Source organism: Gavia stellata, chromosome 6, assembly GCF_030936135.1.
Source record: "Gavia stellata isolate bGavSte3 chromosome 6, bGavSte3.hap2, whole genome shotgun sequence".
In the NCBI taxonomy this organism is placed as follows: Eukaryota; Metazoa; Chordata; class Aves; order Gaviiformes; family Gaviidae; genus Gavia; species Gavia stellata.
This window is the reverse complement of record NC_082599.1, coordinates 19,835,696-19,857,396: the sequence shown is the minus strand read 5'-3', so window position 1 is coordinate 19,857,396 and position 21,701 is coordinate 19,835,696. Positions and strand designations below refer to the sequence as shown.

General features: G+C 41.1%; 1 protein-coding gene across 3 annotated transcripts in view; it reads left to right on the top strand.

Annotated features, from left to right (window-relative positions):
- The first annotated feature begins 209 nt into the window (after positions 1-209).
- KIAA1217 (KIAA1217 ortholog) overlaps positions 210-21,701 on the top strand; it is a 191,350-nt gene continuing 169,858 nt past the window's right edge. For 2 of the 3 annotated variants that reach the window (XM_059818286.1, XM_059818285.1), the window contains exons 1-2: positions 210-279; positions 5,298-5,584. In XM_059818286.1, the coding sequence (XP_059674269.1) occupies positions 210-279; positions 5,298-5,584 (357 nt within the window). Of the gene's footprint in view, positions 280-5,297; positions 5,585-21,701 lie in introns of those variants that run through there. The other variant, XM_059818287.1, reaches the window with a different exon arrangement.

Below are 21,701 nucleotides of genomic sequence, written 5' to 3'. Positions count from 1 at the left end.
CTTGGGGGGCTCCTCCGGCCGCCGCCGCCAGCGCTGCCCGCCAGCGCGGCCAGGAGCCGGGTCCCGGCAGCGCGGGCATGCGGGGCGCCTAGGGGGGACTCTGCGCGGCGGAGGGGGGGTTTCCTTTCTCCTCCCCGGGACTGGCGCTGACAGTCCGGGCGCTACGGCTTCCAAGTTGGAGAGGGGAGCTTGTGCGGTAGGCAGGGACAATGGAGGAAAATGAAAGCCAGAAACTTGAGCTGTGCCTGGCTTGCTCCACAGACAGCAGACAGATGAAGGGTAAGTAGGAGAATCAGGCAAAGATGGAGTTACGTTTAAACGTGCCCCTTGCTGCTGCTTTTTGTAACTGGAGGCAGAATGCATGGGAAAAAAAGTGTGTCTGTCTTGCGCTAGTGGCTCTGCAGATTTCCCTCATACTCTGACTTTGGAGTTTAACTTTCTCTTCGGAGAGATTTCTGTCTAACCTTTGAAGCAGGGAGCGTGCTGTATTGCTGTCACGGTTTGCAGGACGCTGCCTGTGCGGAGGGTGCTGCTCCGCGAGGGGGGGAGAACTAATGTCACGTTCCCTTTAACCGCTCTGCATGCTTCACCTATGGCAGAGAAATAGCTCTTCTTTCATAAAAGTAGGTTTGAGCTCATCTTTTTCTCGGGGTGTCTTTTAAAAGAGGGGGATTCACGGCAGATTGTCACAGGGTTAGTTTACTTTGCGTGAAACCAGTTGGGTTTGTTTTGGAGCGAAGCCAAGAAATTATAAGCGTGGTTTTCGCGGCGGGTCAGCTGTGGTGCATTTGTACAATTACTGTTGCACTACATATTTTGTCTAAAAGCAAGTGAAAACTATTTCCTGGTGAATTCTACGTGGGCTATTCCACGTGGAGCGTAACGTTCAGGTAGCATGACAAATAGCTAATCTAATCTATGTCTATTATAGTATTTGTGGAGCACCTGTGAACTTTCCCAGATCACGTGTATTGTATTCCTCATTGGCGCTTCAGGAAAAATTGTGTTACTGTGCTTGTGTGAAAAAAATAGTGCATGGTTGGGTACATGTGGTTTTAAAGAAAAAAAATCACACAAGTATGTAATACCAGAAAACAGTGCATAGAGAACTTAGGAGAAAAAAATGCTCTTCTTTTTTTCTTGGGGGCTCAGTAATTGCTTGACGGTCTTTTGAATTATTTTTTAAGTTAAAATACTGGGCAGTGCCACGTGCATCTGTGTTTGTGTGCGTTCATGTTTAGCGGGACGGAAATCTTCACTTAAAGGATGCGTCTGAATAGGGAAAAAAAAAGCCTTCAGTAACATATTTCTTCTGTACCGGGTGTATGAAGCTGCCTGAGATACATGTGGAGCTAGCAAAACAGAGGTCTGACCAGACCGATCCTGTGATTCCCGAAAATTTTGAATGCTGAAAGCTCGTAACCAAATGTAGTAGTAGTTTTGGCCCATGTCCAAAATTTACATTCGAAAGTGACTTGGAAAGACAGCTAATTGTAAAGACAGTGGAGTAAATTAGAAAGATTCCAAATAATCTCAGATTTACTGCTAGCATAACGGAGGTGGGTTTGATTCACGCTGTTAAAATTGTATACTTTTTTAAACTTTAAGTATTGAATGTGGTTTGCTTCAAGGCTCAGTTTCATAGTATCAGGGCGGGTCAGGTCCATACTTGTTGCTTTCTGAAATTATTCTGAAAATGTTCTTCTCCTATGTCACCTGGGTTGCAAAACAGGACTATTAAAACCTTCACAACATTCAAAGTAATGAAGCAAAGTGACTTTCCTGACCTTCGTAGACTTCATGGAGGGTGTGACTTAGAAGAATTGCATACCAGGACGTGTTGAAGGACTTTTTTTAATTTCTAGCTCACAGCAATTAATTCTTCATGATAATCTTCTTGATAATTCTAGGCATACTGCTTCTACGCTGCAGACCTGGGCCTTTCCTGTAGTTATATCCACCGTAGTAATGGGTGATGTTAAGAAATCTTGAAATTTGTTTTCAGACCAGAGAAGCAACTCAAGTGTAAGGGTTACTCAAGTCCTTAGATAACTAAAGCCCTGCCCTGTCAATCAGCAAGTCTTGCTTTTTGTTGCCCTCTAGACTTGCTGCTTTATTGAACAGAAAGACCTTCAGCTTTTAGCTTCTGAATATGAGGGAGGGAGAGAGGGAGACGAGCGTACCTCACACCTCTGTGTTTTCCATTGGCGTCTCTTTACTCCTTTGCCGAGGAGGGTACTTGCATAATTCATCCTTCAACTACTCTTAGCTCTCTTCTGGGAACCATCACATGATTCTTCACACATTTCACAGTTATCTGCGGGGATTGATTTTCTAGGCCTATTATCTTCACTTGGAAGATACGGAAAGTTTGCCCATGCTGTTATTGAGCAACTCCAGAATCCAGAAAACCTGTCTCAGTTTTTCCTCCCTGTAGCACTGTGGCCCACACAGCAGCTGTGGAGCTTACGTGCCCCCGAGGTACACAGCAGGGCTTTCACCATCCCAGCTTTCAACCTCACCATCAAAGTCAGTTGTCCCTATCTAGGAAGTGGCCAAGGAGGATTTTTTTCAGCAATTGCTAGCCGAAAGACCATATTCAAACATGACAGAGTTTGGTTTGCAAAGAAAGTCATGTGCTGCTGTGTGCTGTAATGCTGCGGGTTCGTGCTGAATGCCCAGGTCAGCTCGCTGGCAAGACTAGCAATTAGTTTGCATAGTTTACATTCCTTTCTTTTCACTGGTATTTATACAGTATTTTCCAAATATATGAAAGAAAAATAAGAGAATTTGTTGATCTTTCTAATATAGTATAAGAAAAATACGGTTTTTTTTATTCCTTCTCAAGGTTTCAACCAATAACAAATAGTGGTAAAACGCTTTACTTGATATGTCTCTTTATGTTCCAAATAATTAGGTTTTTCTTAAACTACTGGAATGACTGAAGTGCAGAGTAGGGAAACACTTTGCACAAGAGAGATTTAGGACCTGAAATACACATTCATGAGCCTTTGGTTGTGTTTGTCAGTGTAGGTTTATGTGCCTTCTTGAGGAAGTGCCTGCCACCAATTCAGTGATTGAAACTGCTGCTGTGACCATACTTTAAGGGTTTATACCAAATTGCTGCACTCAGTCACCCATGCTCACGCTGTCTCCCTCGAGCTCCAAGGAAATCCCTTATTTATGTCTGCTGCCTTTGTTCCAACAGCCTCAGGGATATAACCTCCGGGCTTTTGGTGCAACACATTAAAGATGGTAAATTCCAGCCAACCCCATCCCACCTCTTTTTCCTCCCGTGTAAAATCCATTGAAATGACTGTGCAGCTTTCAGAAACCATTTTGACTGAGTGTATCTGGGCTAGCCACGCTTACCCCTTGCAAGCAAAACTCCCCTTTTTTTGCCACTTTTCTCAAACAAACTGAGTGTGCCTGGCAGTCGGTGCTCTGAATTTTCAGTAGTCAGTGAGACTGGATGTTTTTTACTTGAGTTGTGCTTGGAAAAGTTGAGTGTGTTGGGTGTGTGTACGTACACATGAGGCTGCTGCTCTGAAGGTTTAGCAATGATTGTGCTTCGAACGTCTTAGAAGGTGCTCTGGAGATCAGTGATGGCATTTTGCATCTGTGTGAGAGTAAAACTTCCCCGTGAACCAAACCTGTTTCCAAAGTCGTGCCTGGATCTGTGCTCATCAGAGCATAGTGCCACCTGCAATCTGGGCTCTTGTGTCCGGTTCTGCTTTCACGATACGTTTCCATGAATGCAAATGAGAGGATGTTGTTGGTATTTTAGAGTCCTTGAGCATTATAGGGAGCTTACAGAAACATGCAAAGTCTTTGAGGACCTTCCAGGCCCCAGTCTGTGAAACCCAAGGGAAGTGGTTCCCCATGTAAGTTGGTGGGACGTCACACCAGCAGTGTCTCCACCAGTGGAGGATTTACTTTATTACCATGGCTTGATGTTACGTGGGACTTGGCAGGCAATTGACAGCGCACACCAGAAAGCTGAAAGATCCTCAGCGTAAAATCCTGAGGCAAGTGGTAGGCAGGGTGTCGAACTGACTGACTGAACCATAAAGAGAAGCGAGTAGGTGCCTGTTTCCAAACAGCAGTGCCGTATAAATGGCAGCACGCGGGGGAGACGGTCGCTGGGAGGATAAAGGGCTCTGAGGCGAAAAGTGTCAGATGGAGAGAAATAGAGATGTATTAAAAACACGTAGCGGAAGGAGCTTCCTGCTCCTGGGGAGGTGCTATAAAGGGTTAACACTCACAGGGATGTCTGAGGCTGCCTGGTAAAGATGGGGAAGGCCACATCAGACTTGGAGAGGCCTTTTCAATGCTTCTGGGTTTTGTTTTTTTTTTTTCTTTGCTGACAAAGGAGTGAGGGATTTTTCAAAGGTATTAGGTAACAAGGCTCCAGACTACACTTTTTCATGCACCAGAGGGTTCGTGTTACACAGTTACCTGAAGATAAGCCAGCACTTACACACCCTCCGTGTCTGCCTATCTCTTTACAAACGTTGTCATGGTCTTTGGTCTTAAAGCAGATTTTAAAGTTGTAAAATTTATCTGAGGGGTTTTTTTCTTTTTATATCACACAAAACTTGCTTTTATTCTGTTTCTTAAGAAATGGTTTATTGAAAAAGTGATGTAGTATTTTCCAGCCCGCTGTCCTGAGACGTATAAAATCCAAGGGAGATCCGTGAAATTTAAAACCTGACCACAGTCAGAAATCAGGAAAAAAAGCCTCCAAAACCCTCTTATTGTTTCATAGGTGTTTCAGAGCATGTTGAAAACATACTGAAAAAAGATTAAGGGTTTCAAATCTTCTTGTCAAAAGAATTTTATCAGTTGATATCCTTAAGGATACTAGTTACGGGGCCATTAAGTGTACTGGAGCCTATTGAAGAAACCTGTTTCTTCTGGTGGAAAGCATCCTGTAGATTTTAAAGGTCAGGGAATAAGGGCCCTGTCAGATCTTCTTTTCAAGTCACGTAGTGGTAAAGATGATATAAACAGAACATCTACTTTAATGATGCTCACTTTTCTGTGAGGCAATACTGCGGTTGTGTGTTAAAAGTCTGTAACTACTGTGCATAGCTTATATAAATGATTATTTCCGGGCTGCTTCTTCCAACATATATATGCCTAACGATGCAGAACATGCCACTGAACACTACCAGACTTTTAAATGAATCTAGCTTTTATATTGATTATTTTCTTTTTCTTATTAATGTGAATGTTGGGATTGAGTTCTTGTAATATTCTGGTTTGAGCTTTTGGTTTGGTTTTTTTTTTTCCAGACCAGGCAAAAATCAGTTTGCATGTAACATCACTAGACGATGCAGAATGTCTCCGATCTAAAGAGCTCCTTTCGACCCCAAACAGTCACACTTCTTCTAATTCAAAGTCCACCCGCAACATCCCTCGAAGACATACAGTAGGTGGCCCTCGCAGTTCCAAAGAAATACTGGGAATGCAGACCTCGGAAATGGACAGGAAGAGAGAGGCTTTCCTTGAGCATCTGAAACAGAAATATCCCCACCATGCTACAGCAATAATGGGACACCAGGAGAGACTGAGAGATCAGGTATGAAACTCAAATTGGTATCTTGCTTTTTGTTAACAGTCCTTATAACTTCTACAAAGTTGAGTGTTACCTCATTACAAAGTTGAGAATGTAACAAAGCATTGAACAGATTTTTTTGTATAGCCTAAGATTCAGTTGCTCCCTTGAAATTCAAAGAAACAATAATAAAAATTACACTAGTCAATATTCCCTTGGAATTGTTTGTTGAAACTGACATTTTTTTGAAGAGCTTTTCATTTTTTTTAGAATATACATGGAGAAAGGGATGAAGGTGAGACTCTTGATCTTAGTATATGGGTCTCCATCTACTTTTCACAGCTGAAGGGAAAATATGGAACAGCTGTTAACTTCTGTTACACTTTCAGTATTGGCACCACTGCCTGGGAGAAAAGAAAATATCCTTAAGAGTGTGTCTGTATGCTTTAGCTGGCTCTGTTACCCGTTCATTTGCTTTCTTTTCTATTTTTGAGTCTTTTAATACAAACAGAATGGACTTATCCACAGGTATCTGCCTCCTCCAAACTGTTTTGACATCCACATTGGTCTGTCAGCAGTGTACCTTAAGGTGGTTTGCTTTTCGCCTGCCTCCAATTGCTTTTCAGCAGCAAAAAGTGGATGTAGGGTCAGAGGAGATGTGACACGCTGATGTATTTCTCAGAGCAGGCGGAGGCCGCCGTCACGCTGACCTTCTGAATTCAGGGAATGCTGTGCAAGGATCTGTTCACAGCCTAAATCTGGGCTCTGTTTTTGGGTGTGATGTTAGAATTTAGTCTGTTCAGCTTTACAGACAATCTATGTTTTACTCCATAATTAATTTTTTCCAATCAAACAGCAGAATTTAGAGTTCAGACTCAAAAATCTTGTGCCCGTTATTCTCAGTTTAACAAATGATTGACAGCAAACTTTTGTAAAAAGTTTTTTTTCTTAGTTTTTTTATAGGTATTTCAGCACTAGCAGCAAATTAATTGTAAATAAGGAATAAAAACTGGCTGGCAAAATACTGTACCCTGCTATGGGAGTTCTTGCTGAATTCCCAGCATCTTTTGAAGCCTTCCAAACCCTTGGAGATCTGACCGTTGTTACAGGTTTGGAAAGATTCTCATTTGGTAACTCCTCCCTACAACTTCTCTTTGATAGGGTCTCTGGAGATCCCAGGTGCTATCACTGCCTCAAAACACAACTGCTAGAATCCATATGTATCCAGCTAAAATTGATGCAAGGCTTTTAGTTCTAATGAGGATGATCTATCCCTTATTTTTAAACAGCTTCCCTCCTTTCCTTTCAAAGTCTTGATTTTTTTTTTTTTTTTTTTTTCCCCTCCCCACTTATCTCTTCTATGAACTTTAGTGACTGTGTGGAATGTGCCGGGTAGTGGATAAAGATAGCATACAAATTAAATAAAGGGGGTGGGAGGGGGGTAAAATCCAGAGATTAGATCTTTTGGAGTCATGTAAATATTTAGTTCCAGTGTTACAGACACTGCAAACCCAGTTTGAACAGCCTACAGCATTACACCCTACACATTTTGTAATTTGAGCCTTTTCTGAAGGCAGTAAATTACAGAAGGAATGCAGTAACTGTTCCTGCTATTTGTTTAAAATGTGTCATCCTTGCTAATTTATTGAGGGTAAAATTCATGTGAATGTCTCCTGCTTCTATTTTTTGATGATTAGACATATGTATTGTACATAATGAGTGTGAATTTTAAAACAAAATAACTTTAAAATTACTCAGAGCATCAAACTATCTTGGGAATGGGAACGAATGAAGAATCCATCCATTCAGCATAACTTAAAAAAAGAGATAAACTGAACACAAGCCACATTAAAAATATGCAGAAATAAGTTATTCCAGCTGATTGTAAGAAATTTGCTTAGTTGAAATGTATCAACAGTCTGGCTAATCAAATGCAGTAACATTATTATGGTCATGGCATTACAGTTCAGAGGGGTTTTTTCTTACCAGTTGTGTCTGTGCATGCACACACGTATCTATGTATTTTGTGTGTGTGTATTTGTATGTGTGTATATGTATCTCTGTGTGCGTATATATATGCACAGGTGTATATATATATACACACAGAGGTATGTGTGTATATATCTGTGTGTGCGTATATATACACACATGGGGGGGGTGTGTATATATATGCATAGGTACATGTGTATATATGTTTATGTATAATGCAGGCTTACTTAGCTGCTCCATGAATAAGACCACAGTATAACTTTGCTTTGGGGGGGGGGGGGGGGGAGGTGTGTATAGCATATATACTTCCTTTTTTTCCCTTGTATATGTATGTGTGTAGCAGTAGTGTAGAAGACAAACTATGTACACATGTAGTAGGTATGTGTATGTAACGTATATACATCACATACAAAATCTGTAAGATGTATGGGAAGACGTAAATTACAATGTTACGATTTATTTTTCTAGGTTCCTTTCCTCCCTTCTTACTTCTCTAGCTGCTCCAATATCTGGGAGGTGGCAACATTATCCGTGGGAGGAATTTCCCCACTGTGGGAGATCTATAAAGGATAGTAGCCAGTGTGACACAGTTTTCTAATCTCTATGTCAAATGGTGCACCTGGAATGTAAAACATCCCAATATTTACAGTTGGGAGATAGTCCATTGGATATCATATAATTTGTCTTCCAGGTTGATCTAAATCCTGTCAGGTCCATGACCAAGAAAAATGGGCCAGAAAATCAAGATTGGTAACTGTCTCTTTTTTTGTGGACTTTCTTCTGTTGTCTGTTTTAACCATCAGTATCTGAGTATGGCAAACTCACCCCTGGTTTGCAGCAAATAAACATCAGGAAAAAAATGTTTGATGCTGTCAGAACATACTGTATCACCTCCACCAGCAAGGTCAGCTCTGAATGTTGTCCATATCTTCCACAATGTATTAATGGTTTCCTCCAGGCTTCATTTATTCAGCTAAATCCCTCCCTGGATGTGCCTCCTGAGGACCCGTTCCTACTCTTGCTAACCTGCCACAGATCAGAAGTACAGTCATGGCCAGGTAAAATGCCAGCAGGGATTACAGATGGTTAACTAACGTGGTGACCTGAAACCTCCCAGCTGTGCACACAGATCATCCCTCCTCCACCCTGCAGGTTTCTTACCATGTTTGTGATATCTTATTCTGGAAAGGAAAGCCCACAGTGACAGGGGCCGTCTTTATTTGCACAAGGGCCTTGGGATACTGCTGCAAGGCAAATAACCTGCAGCTAAGCTGGTCTGCATGGTAAACTGGGGCATGAGTTTGCAGCAGCTGGGGGGGTGCAGGCATGCCATGCCTTGTGCACCCCAAAATGCCCGCAGGGGAATGCAGCACCCCAGGGCCGCAGCTCTGCGACCCACAGCCCGGCGGCTGGCCCTCACACTGAAGGTTTTCCCCCTTGCAAGACAACCCTGCAGCCGGGCACCAGAGCTCCCTCCACCTGGAATCCTGGAAAGCCGAGGAACAAAATCTTTTTTTATAGGTAATGCAAGCTTCTGCAAGAGCTGTGGATACCTTGCCTCTGCCAAGGCTGTCTCGTCTGTGTTAATGAAAGCAAGGCACTAACGTAATCCCCAGGAAAGTTAGAGAAAAGAGAAAGGAAGGAGGAAAACAGTCTCAGTCTTCTGAAGTTTGAGATGGTGTGAATCATCTGCTGCTGAGCTCATGGCAGGACGCGGTCACTGCTTGGGTGGGGTTGACTCCGGTCAGCAGCGAAGGAAAGAGCAGGAGGAAGTGTAAAAGCTGGGCCCGTGGCTGCCAGGACGAAAAAGAGTTTGCAATTAAGAGGTTAAAATGCTAACCTGGCCATGGGAGGGGGGTAATCCCTGCTGTGAACCTGTTTTACAAGTCACCTCCCTAAAAAAAACCTTTTTGAGGGGCAGAGAACAAAAATGAGTGTGCAGAAGTTTTTCAGAGCTGGAGCTTTTGAGCTTGCCTTTAGAAAATGAGCTGGAAGATGTTTGCCACGGCATTCTTTTGTTGTTGTTTGACTGGGAAATACACTGGGAGCTGTGGAAGGGTCAGCAACAACTCTAGCGTTTCAGCCAGTGCTCTGTGAAGAACGAATTTATTGGCAAACAAAATTAGATTTCCACAAATTTAAAACCCAAAGCCCTTCTGGTGCCCGTGCAAGGCTGAGTGCCTAGAAAATGGTGGTTGAGGGTTCTTTTGTTATGTTCGGTTAGGTCTGAACATGACAGGTAACTCTGGCATCTGAGCAGGTGTGGTTAAGGTTACCATGGAGATCCATGATGTCATGCTTGATAGAGCATGTCAAGACAGCTAATCTAACATGTAGATGTTCAAAAAGTCCCATAGGCCAGAACTAAGCTTTATGCAAATAACAAAGTTACGCTGCAAAAGGGCGAAAGAAAATACGACTAAGACATGGCGTGCGTTTTACCTGGCAGCTTGAAAGGATTATTACAGGCTTCATCATAACTTAAAACTTCGGGAACTAAAGGAAGAGGATTTCAGACCGTCTCTGGCCTCACCTGTGGAATCTCACATTTCGGTAAATAAGCCTCTTTCTTTCTGTGCCCTTGCTGTAAAAAATGCTTTTGAAATCGTGGAGTTTGTTTTACCACGTTGTTCCTCCTGGCAGCAGGGCTAAGTCAATAAAGCAAGTTTTCTGGCATGGCATGTTCCTTTTTCTCTTTCAAAAATGAGTTCTTTATTGAATGAACTGAGAATTCGGAATTATTTGAAAGGCATTGTAATGTATTATGTTGATTATATGAATCATGCTGCAAAAATGTCCTAGGTAGTGTTTTGGAGGAGAAACTAAGAATGGAGACACTGTATTTATTTGTAGATTATTGCCAGATGTCTCTTCTTTAACTGTTAAAATAGAACCCTAAAATTACAACAGCATTTATTCCAGCATTTGATATCTGCAAAAATATCGAGGCTTTTGGGTTTTTTTTAATGGATCATAGTATCATTTGTTTAAACTGACTTTCAGTATGTGCTTTGATATCATAGAATAATGCTGCGGCATTTCTTAACAGATTTTTTTCTTGGGTAAAAGTACATTAGTAAAGGGTAAACATATTTGGAGGTAAAAGTCCAGCTACAGAAATGCTATTGGGACTTTGGGGTTTTAGGTATAAACAAAAGGGGATATTTTCAGTCCCTCTGGAGAGAGAGTAAAATCCCTGGGTTCTTAGTTGCACCCACTTTTGTGCTTACATCAGTCACGACAGATCAAGTAAACATCAGTACGTAAGGGATGGCCCCCCCGCTGGCACTGCTGTGGTATGATAACGGGAAGCAGGTTTGGGACTACAAAGTTTAGTTGGTTCAAATCGCTCAGTTTGAAAAGGGTTAGATCTAGGTGGGAAAGGGTGGGGGGCTTGCAGCAGTTAATGTCCGAGCTTAAAAATGTGCAAAGAGAAAAATTGTAGGTTCTGCCTAAAGACACCTGAGAAATGTAAACTTGAGAGAAACTTCAGTTCAATGTAAATCAATGTAAATGTAGGATTTAGGGCATGAGGAGGCTGCAGAATATGTTAAGCACATTATCTAATTCCAGGTGAAAAAACAGTGTGTAAAGGATTTCAGACGTTCTGCATTGCTTGATCAGGCAAGGTTAAATAAACTTTATTTTGAAGAGGTATTGATTATTAAAGTGAATGGATTTGAAAGGAGGAGTACAAAGTGAAGAAATAGCTAAATTTTTTTTTGTCACAGCTTTTTTGCTTTTATACTCCTAGTTATATCTTGAAACTAAGCCAGTAATGGCAATATTATAGAATTAATTTCAATTTAACCTTTCTCCCAAAGTCTGTTAATTATTTAGTACTAGAATATGTACAAATAACAATGTGTCAAATGAATTAGCATATTTTGCATTCATTACACTCTTGCTGGTTGATGCCATGCAATTGGGTGGGGAGAAATTGATTTAGTGTTAATATTGTGTGAATACTTTTCTGGTCTGTACCAGTTAAAAAACAGAGTTAAAAAATTACGTTTGATTTTAAAATGTACACAGTGTCTGTGAGGAATGTGATTTTAATCTGGATATATGTTGCTGCAGATTTTTCTAGTTGAGAAAATCCATTTTGTTGAATTACTGCTTGGTTCGCGTAGTGCTGTATATAATGTGTCATCAAAAAATGCCTATTCTTATCTGAGAGGTCAGTGTCATACAGCTAGAACTTATGTTGTGTCAGCATAGGCTGTAGGTATTTGTTCAGGGAAAAAAAGTTTCAGAAGTTGCTTCAGGAGATTTCTGTGAGTTCCTGCCTCCTCTCTGTCGACGGTTACTACCTCCCTGCCCAAATGAGACAGCGATTCCCCCTCCTCCCTGGATAGTCTTTGTAAGCCCAACAGAGCACGTTGCACGTTCGGGAAGGGGGGATCTTCTGCAGCATCCACACGTGTCCCCTGTCTCATATACCATCTGGTACAACTATTTATTGCTTTCCAGAGCTGCTGTATGTGAAGGGCAACTGGTCTTATTTTGCACTGTTAAAAGCACCTAAGTAAAGCTATGAAATTGAAGATATGAAACATGATTACAAGCTTAAATCTCTGCTGGAATCCGAGCCCTTAACTTTTGTTTATGGAAGGACATGAGATGACATGTCCATTTGTTTTGGGTTGAAACATGCTCTTTAGCACCCAGATAATGCTGTGATTGTGAGATATTTATAAATAGTTTGATAGGTAAATGAACAAAGAGCTAGTTCATTAGCAAAGTAAAGAGGATTTACTTTGTATTGACTATAAGTGAAAATGTTGAGGCAGAAGAATATTCCTAGTAGAAAGTCTCAGTGGAAAGTCTTTCAATTTTACTCTTTACTTTAAAAATGTAAGGCAAGATATTAAGATACACATTAAACTACTAGCCCTAAGGTATCTCTGGAAGTAAGTGGAGTTTAACTACAGTGATAATACTTGCTTTGATAAACATAAGTTTCTTCATTTATATCTATCAGTTAAAAGTAATAAAAAAAAAGCTGTTCTTTTGAAAAAGCAAACAAAACAAAGCTACAAAAAGGCTAATAAAGCAATTCCTTTTCTTTTTCCTTCCCTCCTCCCATCCAAACCACACACCAGTGCAGTTACTTCGCCCCAACAGGATTAGTAACTTTTCTTCTGTGGCAATGCCTGTGCATTTTAAATAGCATGTATTGTTTGTAACTCAGAAGTCCCAGGTAGTTGTTATATCCTTACCTTTGTTCATGTGAGTTTTGTACATGTATTTTTTTAACCTAATTTTATGACAAAGAAAAGTGTTTTCAGAATACTTTGTATTCAGCTGACTGAATAAATGCCTGCAGTAATCTTGTTTCAGTACTTACGGTTAGATATAATAAAGAATCTAGGACTTTGGTATCCCTTAAAGTGGAGTTTGGGCATCTGCATTCAAGAGAGTTGCCCATGGAAACCTCTCGCAGTTACTGTAGACACCTGAGATTCCTTAGGTTTCAGAAACTTAAGCTTTTCTGGCCAAAAATATACTGAGGCATTTATAGATGTGTTTTTGCAGATACTCAGTTCAGTCCTGGTGCTTTTTGGGTTGCCTCTGTAGATGACTACCAAAAACTTCACGGAAGCAGTCATCAGGGCCTTGTTTGGTGGATGGGTTCAGTGCAGGACTAACTCCTTCAGCAGTGGTGGTGGTGGGGCCATGTCCTGCACGGTAGCCTGGCAGTGACTACCCCTGTGGCAGAGGCACCTCCTGCCTCCTTTGAGACTGTGCCTGATGCCCTCCTTCCTCTGGGGACGCTTGGAGGCGTTTGGGATAGGCAAACCCTACATTTTCCCTTTTGAAGTCAAGCCACTGGGCAATGACGTGTTAGAGGGTTTGGCCTCCATAGCCTTGTTGTTAGCCCCTCAGGCCAGCCGCTGAATGAGCCTCATCACAGGACTGCAGAACTGAGCTCCTCTCTTCATGCTGTCCCTGACCATGAGGACCTTGTGCTCCTTTCTTCTCAGCAGCAAAGTTTCAGGAATCAGTAATGGAAAGCCCTGGCTCCATGTTGCTGTAGCCTGGTTATCAAGGTCCTCTGCCCAGAGATGGAGACGTGGCTGTTGAATGTCCTTCAGCCTTAGGCAACCAGAAAACCAACTCTTCCTCTCCTTCTTTACATATCCTGCAGAAGTAAATTGGTGTATGAAGGGTGCTTTGCCACTGCTTCCTGTTCCAACTCTACTTCTACACCAGAGCACCTCAGGTTGCTGTGCTTCATGCCCAGCTCAGGGGTGAACAGCATGGGAGACATCCTCAGAGCACCATTCTAGATGGCACTTGTCAGTGACCCCAAAATACATTTCAGGCCCCTTATTTGCTTATGAGCGCATGGCAAGTTTTTGACAGACAAGAAAATGAAGCCCTGGTCTACAGACAACTTTGGCCATGCTGTTCTTAAGCATTTGGCCATGCGTTCTCTCTCATCTGTAGTGCTGGATCACTTGTTTGGTGGGTGAGGAGAATCGCAGACAGGCAAAGGTGATGGGTGAGGGCAACAGACCGTGCTGGTGATAGAGCTGAGATTACAGCGTAGCTTTCCTGGTCATTGGTCAGGGATTCCTTCCGTGGCCTGTGATTAGCCTCAATATTTATGAATATCTGCTGTGTCTCAAGATCATTTCCCTGCAAATGGTTGTGAATGTGCTCTGGTTGTTCTCTTTTCAACTGAATAGTCCTGTTAGCTTCCCACTGGGAACATTTTTGTGCTCTTTGCACATTGTCACTTGGGAGAGGAGCACGTATTTATGTCAGTCATTAGCAAAGTAAATGCACCTCTGGACCATTGCTGCTGCATTACAGCATTTTTCAGTTGATTTTCTAACAAAGGCAGATTACACCAAAGTCACCTGATTAACTGCCTTGGTTTAACCATAATCCCTGGGATTTAAGTCTCCTTTCTGGGCTTAAATAAGAGAACAAGTGTAAATAAGACAAGCAAATCTCTTGTGAACATATATTCCAATTCCCTTTCTCTTCAAATGAGTTAAGTACAGCAGGAGAAACAGTGCTATTATGAAAATTGTAGCCAACACCTGTGACTCTGACAGCAGCCGCTGAGATGTATGTTTTTAACGTTCACCCAATCATGGTAATTGTGCAGTTCACTAAATACAGAATCTGATGGTATGAAGTTTTGCATCTTGACACATCAAGCCAATGCAGGGACTTTTGGTCGGGTGAGATTATGTTTTGAAGGGTCCTTTTTTCTTTTTATGGGGTTTTTTGATCATTAATTAGTACCTTTTGTACTGCTGCATTTTGTGTGGTCTCTTGTGTTGTGGATTGTAGTGATTTCATTAATTCACTAGGAGATTGCTGCTTTAGTAAACACTGAGTATTGACATTTGTTTAAGTTTAAAAAGGTTTTAACTGGCTGATTAATACACTGCCATAGGTGCACTTCACTTAAAATAAAAATTAACCTAAAAATCCATATTAGTTGTTAAAGAAAGGAATAGAGAAGCTGTTCTCTTAGGTTATGTCTGAAATCCAGAAAAAACAATAATAATTTTTCACCATGGTTTCTGCCATGGGTTCTTAAGGAGGGTCTAACAACCTCTCAGGAGGTGGATCTTGGATAATCGGCTATGCGCATCATGCACGTTCTGATCTTTAGTAGTTACAGATTATTTTGCCCCGCATCTTGAGATTTATTTTATCTTCCAAAATTAGTTGTAAGACTGGATCTTCTTGATACCTGCATGAATGTCCAGTTCTGTTCTGGATTGCTTAATTCTTGGCTATAGTAATGTCTCATGACTGTAAATTCCAGAGCTCAACTAAGTTTTAAGAATATTTCAGCCTTTAAGGTGTTTACGTTTCTTAGATATACATTTAATAGGCTGTCTCCATGCTCTTGCATTGATTTAATTCAAAATAGAAAAACTAATTGTAATTCAATTTCAATCAAAGTTATGTATTTTTTCAGTCTGGAGGGAGACGTCTGTCTTCCAAGGAAGGAGGAGGGCAGCAAGAGGAAGAAGTAAACAGTGACAAACCAAAGAGTTAAAACATTTTTTGTACTTGAAAGAAGTTAAGTCGGATTTTAAATATTACATGATGTACTCATTTCCAGATACACTTACTGCCAGAGGAATAAGTAGAGGCTTTTCCAATTTGCACCTATTTTGTGGGTATGTGGGTGTCTAAAGTCTGGAAACAGACCTGCTGTCAATGTCTATGTATGAGCTTTGGGCTTTCTTCCACTGTGCTTTGAAAGCATAGTTTTAGCTGCATTTATTCATTTGTAGCCCTATTTTTAGTAACACAAAATACCATACTTCAGACTGTTGTAATTAGTAATAAATTACTCACAGAAGGAACAAATATTTGACTTTGATTAGAATAAGTAAGAAGAAATGGCACTCATTTCCCATTGGCTGAATAAATAAATAATTGAACGACATTGGTTGGTTGATTTAAATAACAGTAAATATTGTTTGGAAGGAAAAAGAATTATTTAGTATAATGTAAAAAATTAATTTAAAAATATACATGTAATATAAACACTTCCATTAAAAATGTGTACCTGAAAAGCTAGAACATTTATAAAATTTCCTATAGATCTTAAAAAACTGGTTTAGTTCCTGGTTTTTTTTACAGAGAAATGATAATTTCAGTAAATTCTTGATCTAGGTTATATTTTTCCCTAAAAGTCTTTAAAAAAACCCCACTCCAAAACCTCACAGGTGTGTGCTTATTTCACTCTTTTATTATGCATTCTTTATTTTTAAAGAAGCCATTTCATATTGAAATTGCTTACTAGCTTTTCATTAAAAAGACAACATTCTGTCAACACCTGCTACCCAGGGATATGGGAGAACCTTGGTATTCCTCTGTTCTTAGGCTGGAATCACCGCAGTACCGCAGGTACCATTGATTTGACAGTAACTGTTGGCAGTATTTTGGGTTTTTTTGCTGAGGATCGCTACTGTTTCAATTAGTTTTCAGCTGCTGATCCAAGCTGCCATTTTTTTGGCTATTTTTAAATCCAGCGCTGGGGCTGCCGGCAGTATGGTGCCTTCTTCCAGCCCCTGGCATGCTCCTGTGTGGGTGAGTGCGGCCAAGAAGGGTTTCTGCGCTACGTAGCCCGGGGACTCTCTCTGTTTTACCACAGGCAATTAGTTGGTGTCTGTCTCTGGAGAATTTAAATGAAAACATGTGATAGAAACAGCATCAAAAGCTTTCTGGAAATCAGTGGAGAACTTCTCCCTCCTGAACATCGCAAAAGGGTGGGGTGGGATGGAGCAAGGAGGCGCAGATCACAAAACGCTTTTCTTGGCCCTCATGGCACGGGTATTGATGTCAATAAAACCGTTCCTGCTGACCAGAGTACAGTTGGCTCAAACCCCTAGCAGGTTGTCTGACTGACGTGCTCTTCCTCTGATATCAGATGCATGCGTTTAATTTCTGGCTCATGTGTACTTCCCTTCTATTTTATTTTTACCAAGTGTTCTCCGCACCGGACGCTGTGGCAGGCATTTTCCTGCGCAGGCCAGTTCTGCAGGCACCTGCTGCTGCTGCTGCTCCCCGGCACGCCGGGCTCTCACAGCTCCCTCGTACCCGGCAGCTGACCGGCACTGCTGCGAAGGCAGGGCTCCCAGCCACGGATTTCTAATCCGGTCCTGAACAACTGGGTTAATCCTGTACAGACCCTGGGACCCTAATGCAAGTAGGAGTCAGGTTTCGTCCCGAGGCCAATGAATAGTTTTCAGTAATGCGGGACCATTGTGGAGATTGCATATGATACTTGGTTGTTGCTGTAGCTTAATACCACAAAAGATTTCACCATGGCATTAAGCATTTGTATTACTTTGATCACGCTTTTTGCTTATGTCTTTTTACTGTGCATGTTGTACCTTCTTTTTTCATTGCTAAATCTTGACCTCCTGGTCTCAGGTATTAATCCTGTCACAAAAGGGTAGTTCTAGCCCATGTGCATGTGTGTATTTATTCAATCCCCACCCGTATGCAAGCATGCAACCATGAGAAACCAGTATTTTTTATACATGAGTCATTTGTACACCCGGATGTGTAATGAAATTTCACATCCGATGAGGCTCTGCTGCATATGCACACCTATAGAAAATCTGCACCGGGAGGAAGAGGGACTTGTGCTGCTCCTGGTTCTGTCGCTCCATGCTGGCAGCAGTCTGCTACCAAGGGGATGGATTCTGAGGAGGAGGTAACCACTTGTGCTCCTGTGGCACAACCAAGAAGAAAAAGGAGTCTCTCAGCTCTTTGCTGCTCCTCTGGTGCCTCTCCTGACAGCCAGGTACAGCGCTGATGAAGAGCCAGGGCTTTCCTCTGTGGGGCTTGTTTAAGAGTTAATGGAAGCTTTTGGATAGATCTTTTTTTTCAAAAGACTGCTCCCTGTAAGAACGAATGTCCTCAAGTGTTCATTATTATTATCCTCTTGTCTATACGTGTTTCTAGGTTGATTTTGAAAGGCACAAAAAACTTTAGGTCACTAGAGTAGTTATCAGAGGGTTTTGAGAGGGAGACTGATAGTCTACAGAAGAAAGGGTTCCCTTGAACCATGTTAAAATACAATTTGATTTCATCTCATGGTTTCAAAATTTGTCATACGCTGTCCAAAAACCAAGATGCCTTCTTCTCTAATTATAGAGAGTGTTTATATGTAAGGCTTAATCTATTTATTGGAAGTCTTCCAGGACTCTGGAGTAACTGCTACTTTGTGGGCCTCTTCTGAATTGAAGGGGTTAGAAAACAGTAGACTGCTACTCCAAAGATACTTGGACAATGAAGATGAGTGAGCCACTTTTTTTCCCATGTTTTCTCTTGCTTCTGCTGTAATATTTTGGGTTTGGGATATCTTTTTTCCTCATGCTGTGACAACAGGTATTGCTTTGTTTTAAAGAAACTGTGAACTCACAAGTTCAGTCTTGTTTCTGCATGACTTAAACCTGTCTCAGAGATGTTATTTTGCCAAGAGTAGTTCCACTTATAATATGATGTTAGACAGATTACTTTGTGATTGTGTTATACAGGCAAAGCCAGCTTGGAATTTAGGGAAACTTGTAATAGTTTATAAATAAAGGAGAACTGAGGAAATAAAAAAAAAAGTTCACAAGTACTCAAACAGGTACTTGTGAGATGCTTCTCCTGTTGGGTTGGGTTTTTTTAATGAACTTTTGTGGATTTCTGACAATACCTATTAGCAATGTATTACTAGAGAGAGAAAGAGTTGGGCTTTTTGTGATATATTACAGCTATGTGATTTTAGTTGTAGAAAGTGGGGCAAATAATTCTGAATTGATACCAAAAAGATTTTCTGTTTAAGGTGATCACTCTGTGAAGACTGTTTTTCCTAAGGAGACATACAACCTTTTAGATTGGATTTACTTACTGTGTAGCATTTTAAACACACCAGACTAAAACTAATGCAGGCTAAAACCTACAGATGTATTGAGTCGCCTGGCAAAACAAGACCAGCTTAGATAACCATTCAGTAGCTTATTGTGGTAAGATAAACATGGAATTCTAGGTATTTTCTACAATAAAAGAACTTATGTGTTCTTTTGATCTGTACTTCTGCTGCCACTTGTCAGACTTCCCTGGATACTGCCAAAATGTCTATACTTTTTGTCATTGTCTGTCTTTTTTTTTTTTTTTTAAATTTTAGGATCACAGTATTAGATTTTGAGAGCAGAATAGCTTTTCTAACTGAAAAAAGCAGTCAGACGAAAGTTATCAAGCCTTTCAAGTGAGGTTTGTCTAGCCACTGCTGCTTTGTTTTTGGCTTATCTTCCCTGTGGTTTGAAAACTTTCTTGAATGTCTGGGTTCTGTGATATTTCAGAGGTCTTTTAAAATGCAGTCATCATTTCAAAGTGTTCACTCTGCCTTCAAATGGTTTCAGTGGAGATGAGGGTGATGAGCTAGTTTTACTTACCTCAATATATGGCAAGGACCTGTGTTTGGAAACATAAGCTTACATATAATTTTACTGCTCATTTAACTAAAACAGCTACCCTGATTTTGTACTGATACCTCTGCCACCCCACAAAATCACCTGCATTTGTTCACTGAAATTCAGCAAAGTAGCTGAGACTGGTGGCACCCTGTTGCAATAGGCAGACTTAAGTTATTCTATCTGAAATGTAAGAGAGGGAAAATTGAGTAAGAGTTACGTGGGGAAGAAAAGCCTTGATTAGCCATGGAAAACATTTTGCCTTTTACATCAAAGGCTGATAGTTTAGGAGCCTTTTCTGATTGCAGGTATGGTAGGAGCATGCCTTGAGTCAGTTCTGGGTGTGTTGGGTGTTTCACTTAAGAGCAGAACCATTAAAATCCTTTTGAAAACTAATGACCGGCACAGACTGCCAGGTTACCAGTGTATTGAGATATCATGCTTAACAAGAACACATAGTTTGTCTTTTACATGACTAGGCTGCCTTGGTTCACAAATAAAGGGAGAAGTTCCAATTTTCTTGTTAATGAGACAGGTAAGCAGTCATAACCATAGCTCTGCTATTCGATCGTTTGAAATTTCAGGCACTAAGCAGCATTGCAAAGAACAAATCTGCCCAGCCCCACAGCCCATGCAGTATCTCTTATTTTTCCTGTCACTTTGTTCTCATCTAAGAGGAGGATCAGCCAGTTGTTTCTCATCTAAGCCCCTGCTTCAGACACACATTAGGCATGATGCTCAAATATCCCCCATGGAAGTGAAGTTGGTTGTCAGCAGTGTAATAGAGGCACCCTTTTTGCCCCACTGCCTTTCCTAAAAGCCCCATGTAAATATGTGACAAGGGAGATGGTGTGTAATAACCAAGCTCTTCCTATTGGAAGGTCTCAGTAAGTAGGAATATACAAACATCAAACCAACTTTACCATCCCAGATGGATGTTTGGGTTAACTGTTGTTCATTGTAGATGATTTCAAAAGCATCTGATTAAATTGTTAATACAAATGGTGTTTTTCAGCAGTATTTTTTGACTGATAATATGATTGCAGTTTGCTTCTGTGAGTCCAAAGTGCACTGATGAAAAGAAAAGTGACATCTGGAGACATTGTGGGAGTTGTACTTCTTTTCCTCAGTCTAATCCAAAAAGACACAATCGAAACAAGTTAATAATTCATCATATTGGAAAATTTCTTAAATAAATACTGTACTACTAGCTCTGTTTGACTTGAAGGAGAGCAGCTACTATATCTCACTTAAAAGAGAGGGAGATATTCCTTCTTATCAGCAGAGCTATTTCTTTCCTGCCGGATTGTGCTGGTCAGAAAGGATAAGCCGTAAGATCACAGGCCATGTAACGGGGTCTTTCCCCCCTTTTTCATAATTAGCAGTCTGAGAGTCAACAGGACAAAACCTGTATTTGCTTCTCTGACACATTGCTGTGCTACTTCACATAAAAGCAGTGCAGTCTTAATCTAAGCAGTTTTATTCAATTTGAATTAATCCAACCATTAAGAACATGCTCATTGTTTAAAGATTTGCAGATACTGTTTCGCAGGCCAAGAAACTTCTCAAGAGTTTTGTTCAGCCACGGTATTAGCAAAACAAAATGAAAGCAAACCATGATGCACTTGTTTTTCTTTTCCTTTCTTTTGTAGCATATTTGTTTGTCTTCCCTCCTGTATTACAGGCTGCCACAAATCATTTGTAGAGTGCAGTGACCTTTACAGAAAGACTGGTAGTAGCAAGTGCTTAGGGATCACTGTCTTCATAGCTGGAGAGAGAAGATTATTGTAGCATCCAGGAAAATATCTAAAGGATGAAATATCAAACAGATACAGATTCCTCCCAACCTGAAGCCCTTGTAGAGGAGCCAGAGGTGTGTTAGCCTCCAGCATGGCTGGACCATTGGAACAGGTCATCTGGCATGGTTTTAGTCCTGGGAAATAGCTGGTCAGTGATACCAGCATAGTTTCTACTCTTCCTCCTGGAAAACTGAAATCAAGAATGTGATTTACCTGCAGACACAGGCAGAGGAAGGCCATCATCTGAATGTTTCCCAAAGGAGGTTTTTAAGGAGAATGATCAGGGTGCCTCAAGACTTGACACCCCTTGGGACTAGCAGAGGGAAAAGTAGGTGACATTTAACATTTGAAGAAATCCGTGGATTACTCCAAAGGTCAGTAATAAAGTGCTCTCCTCCT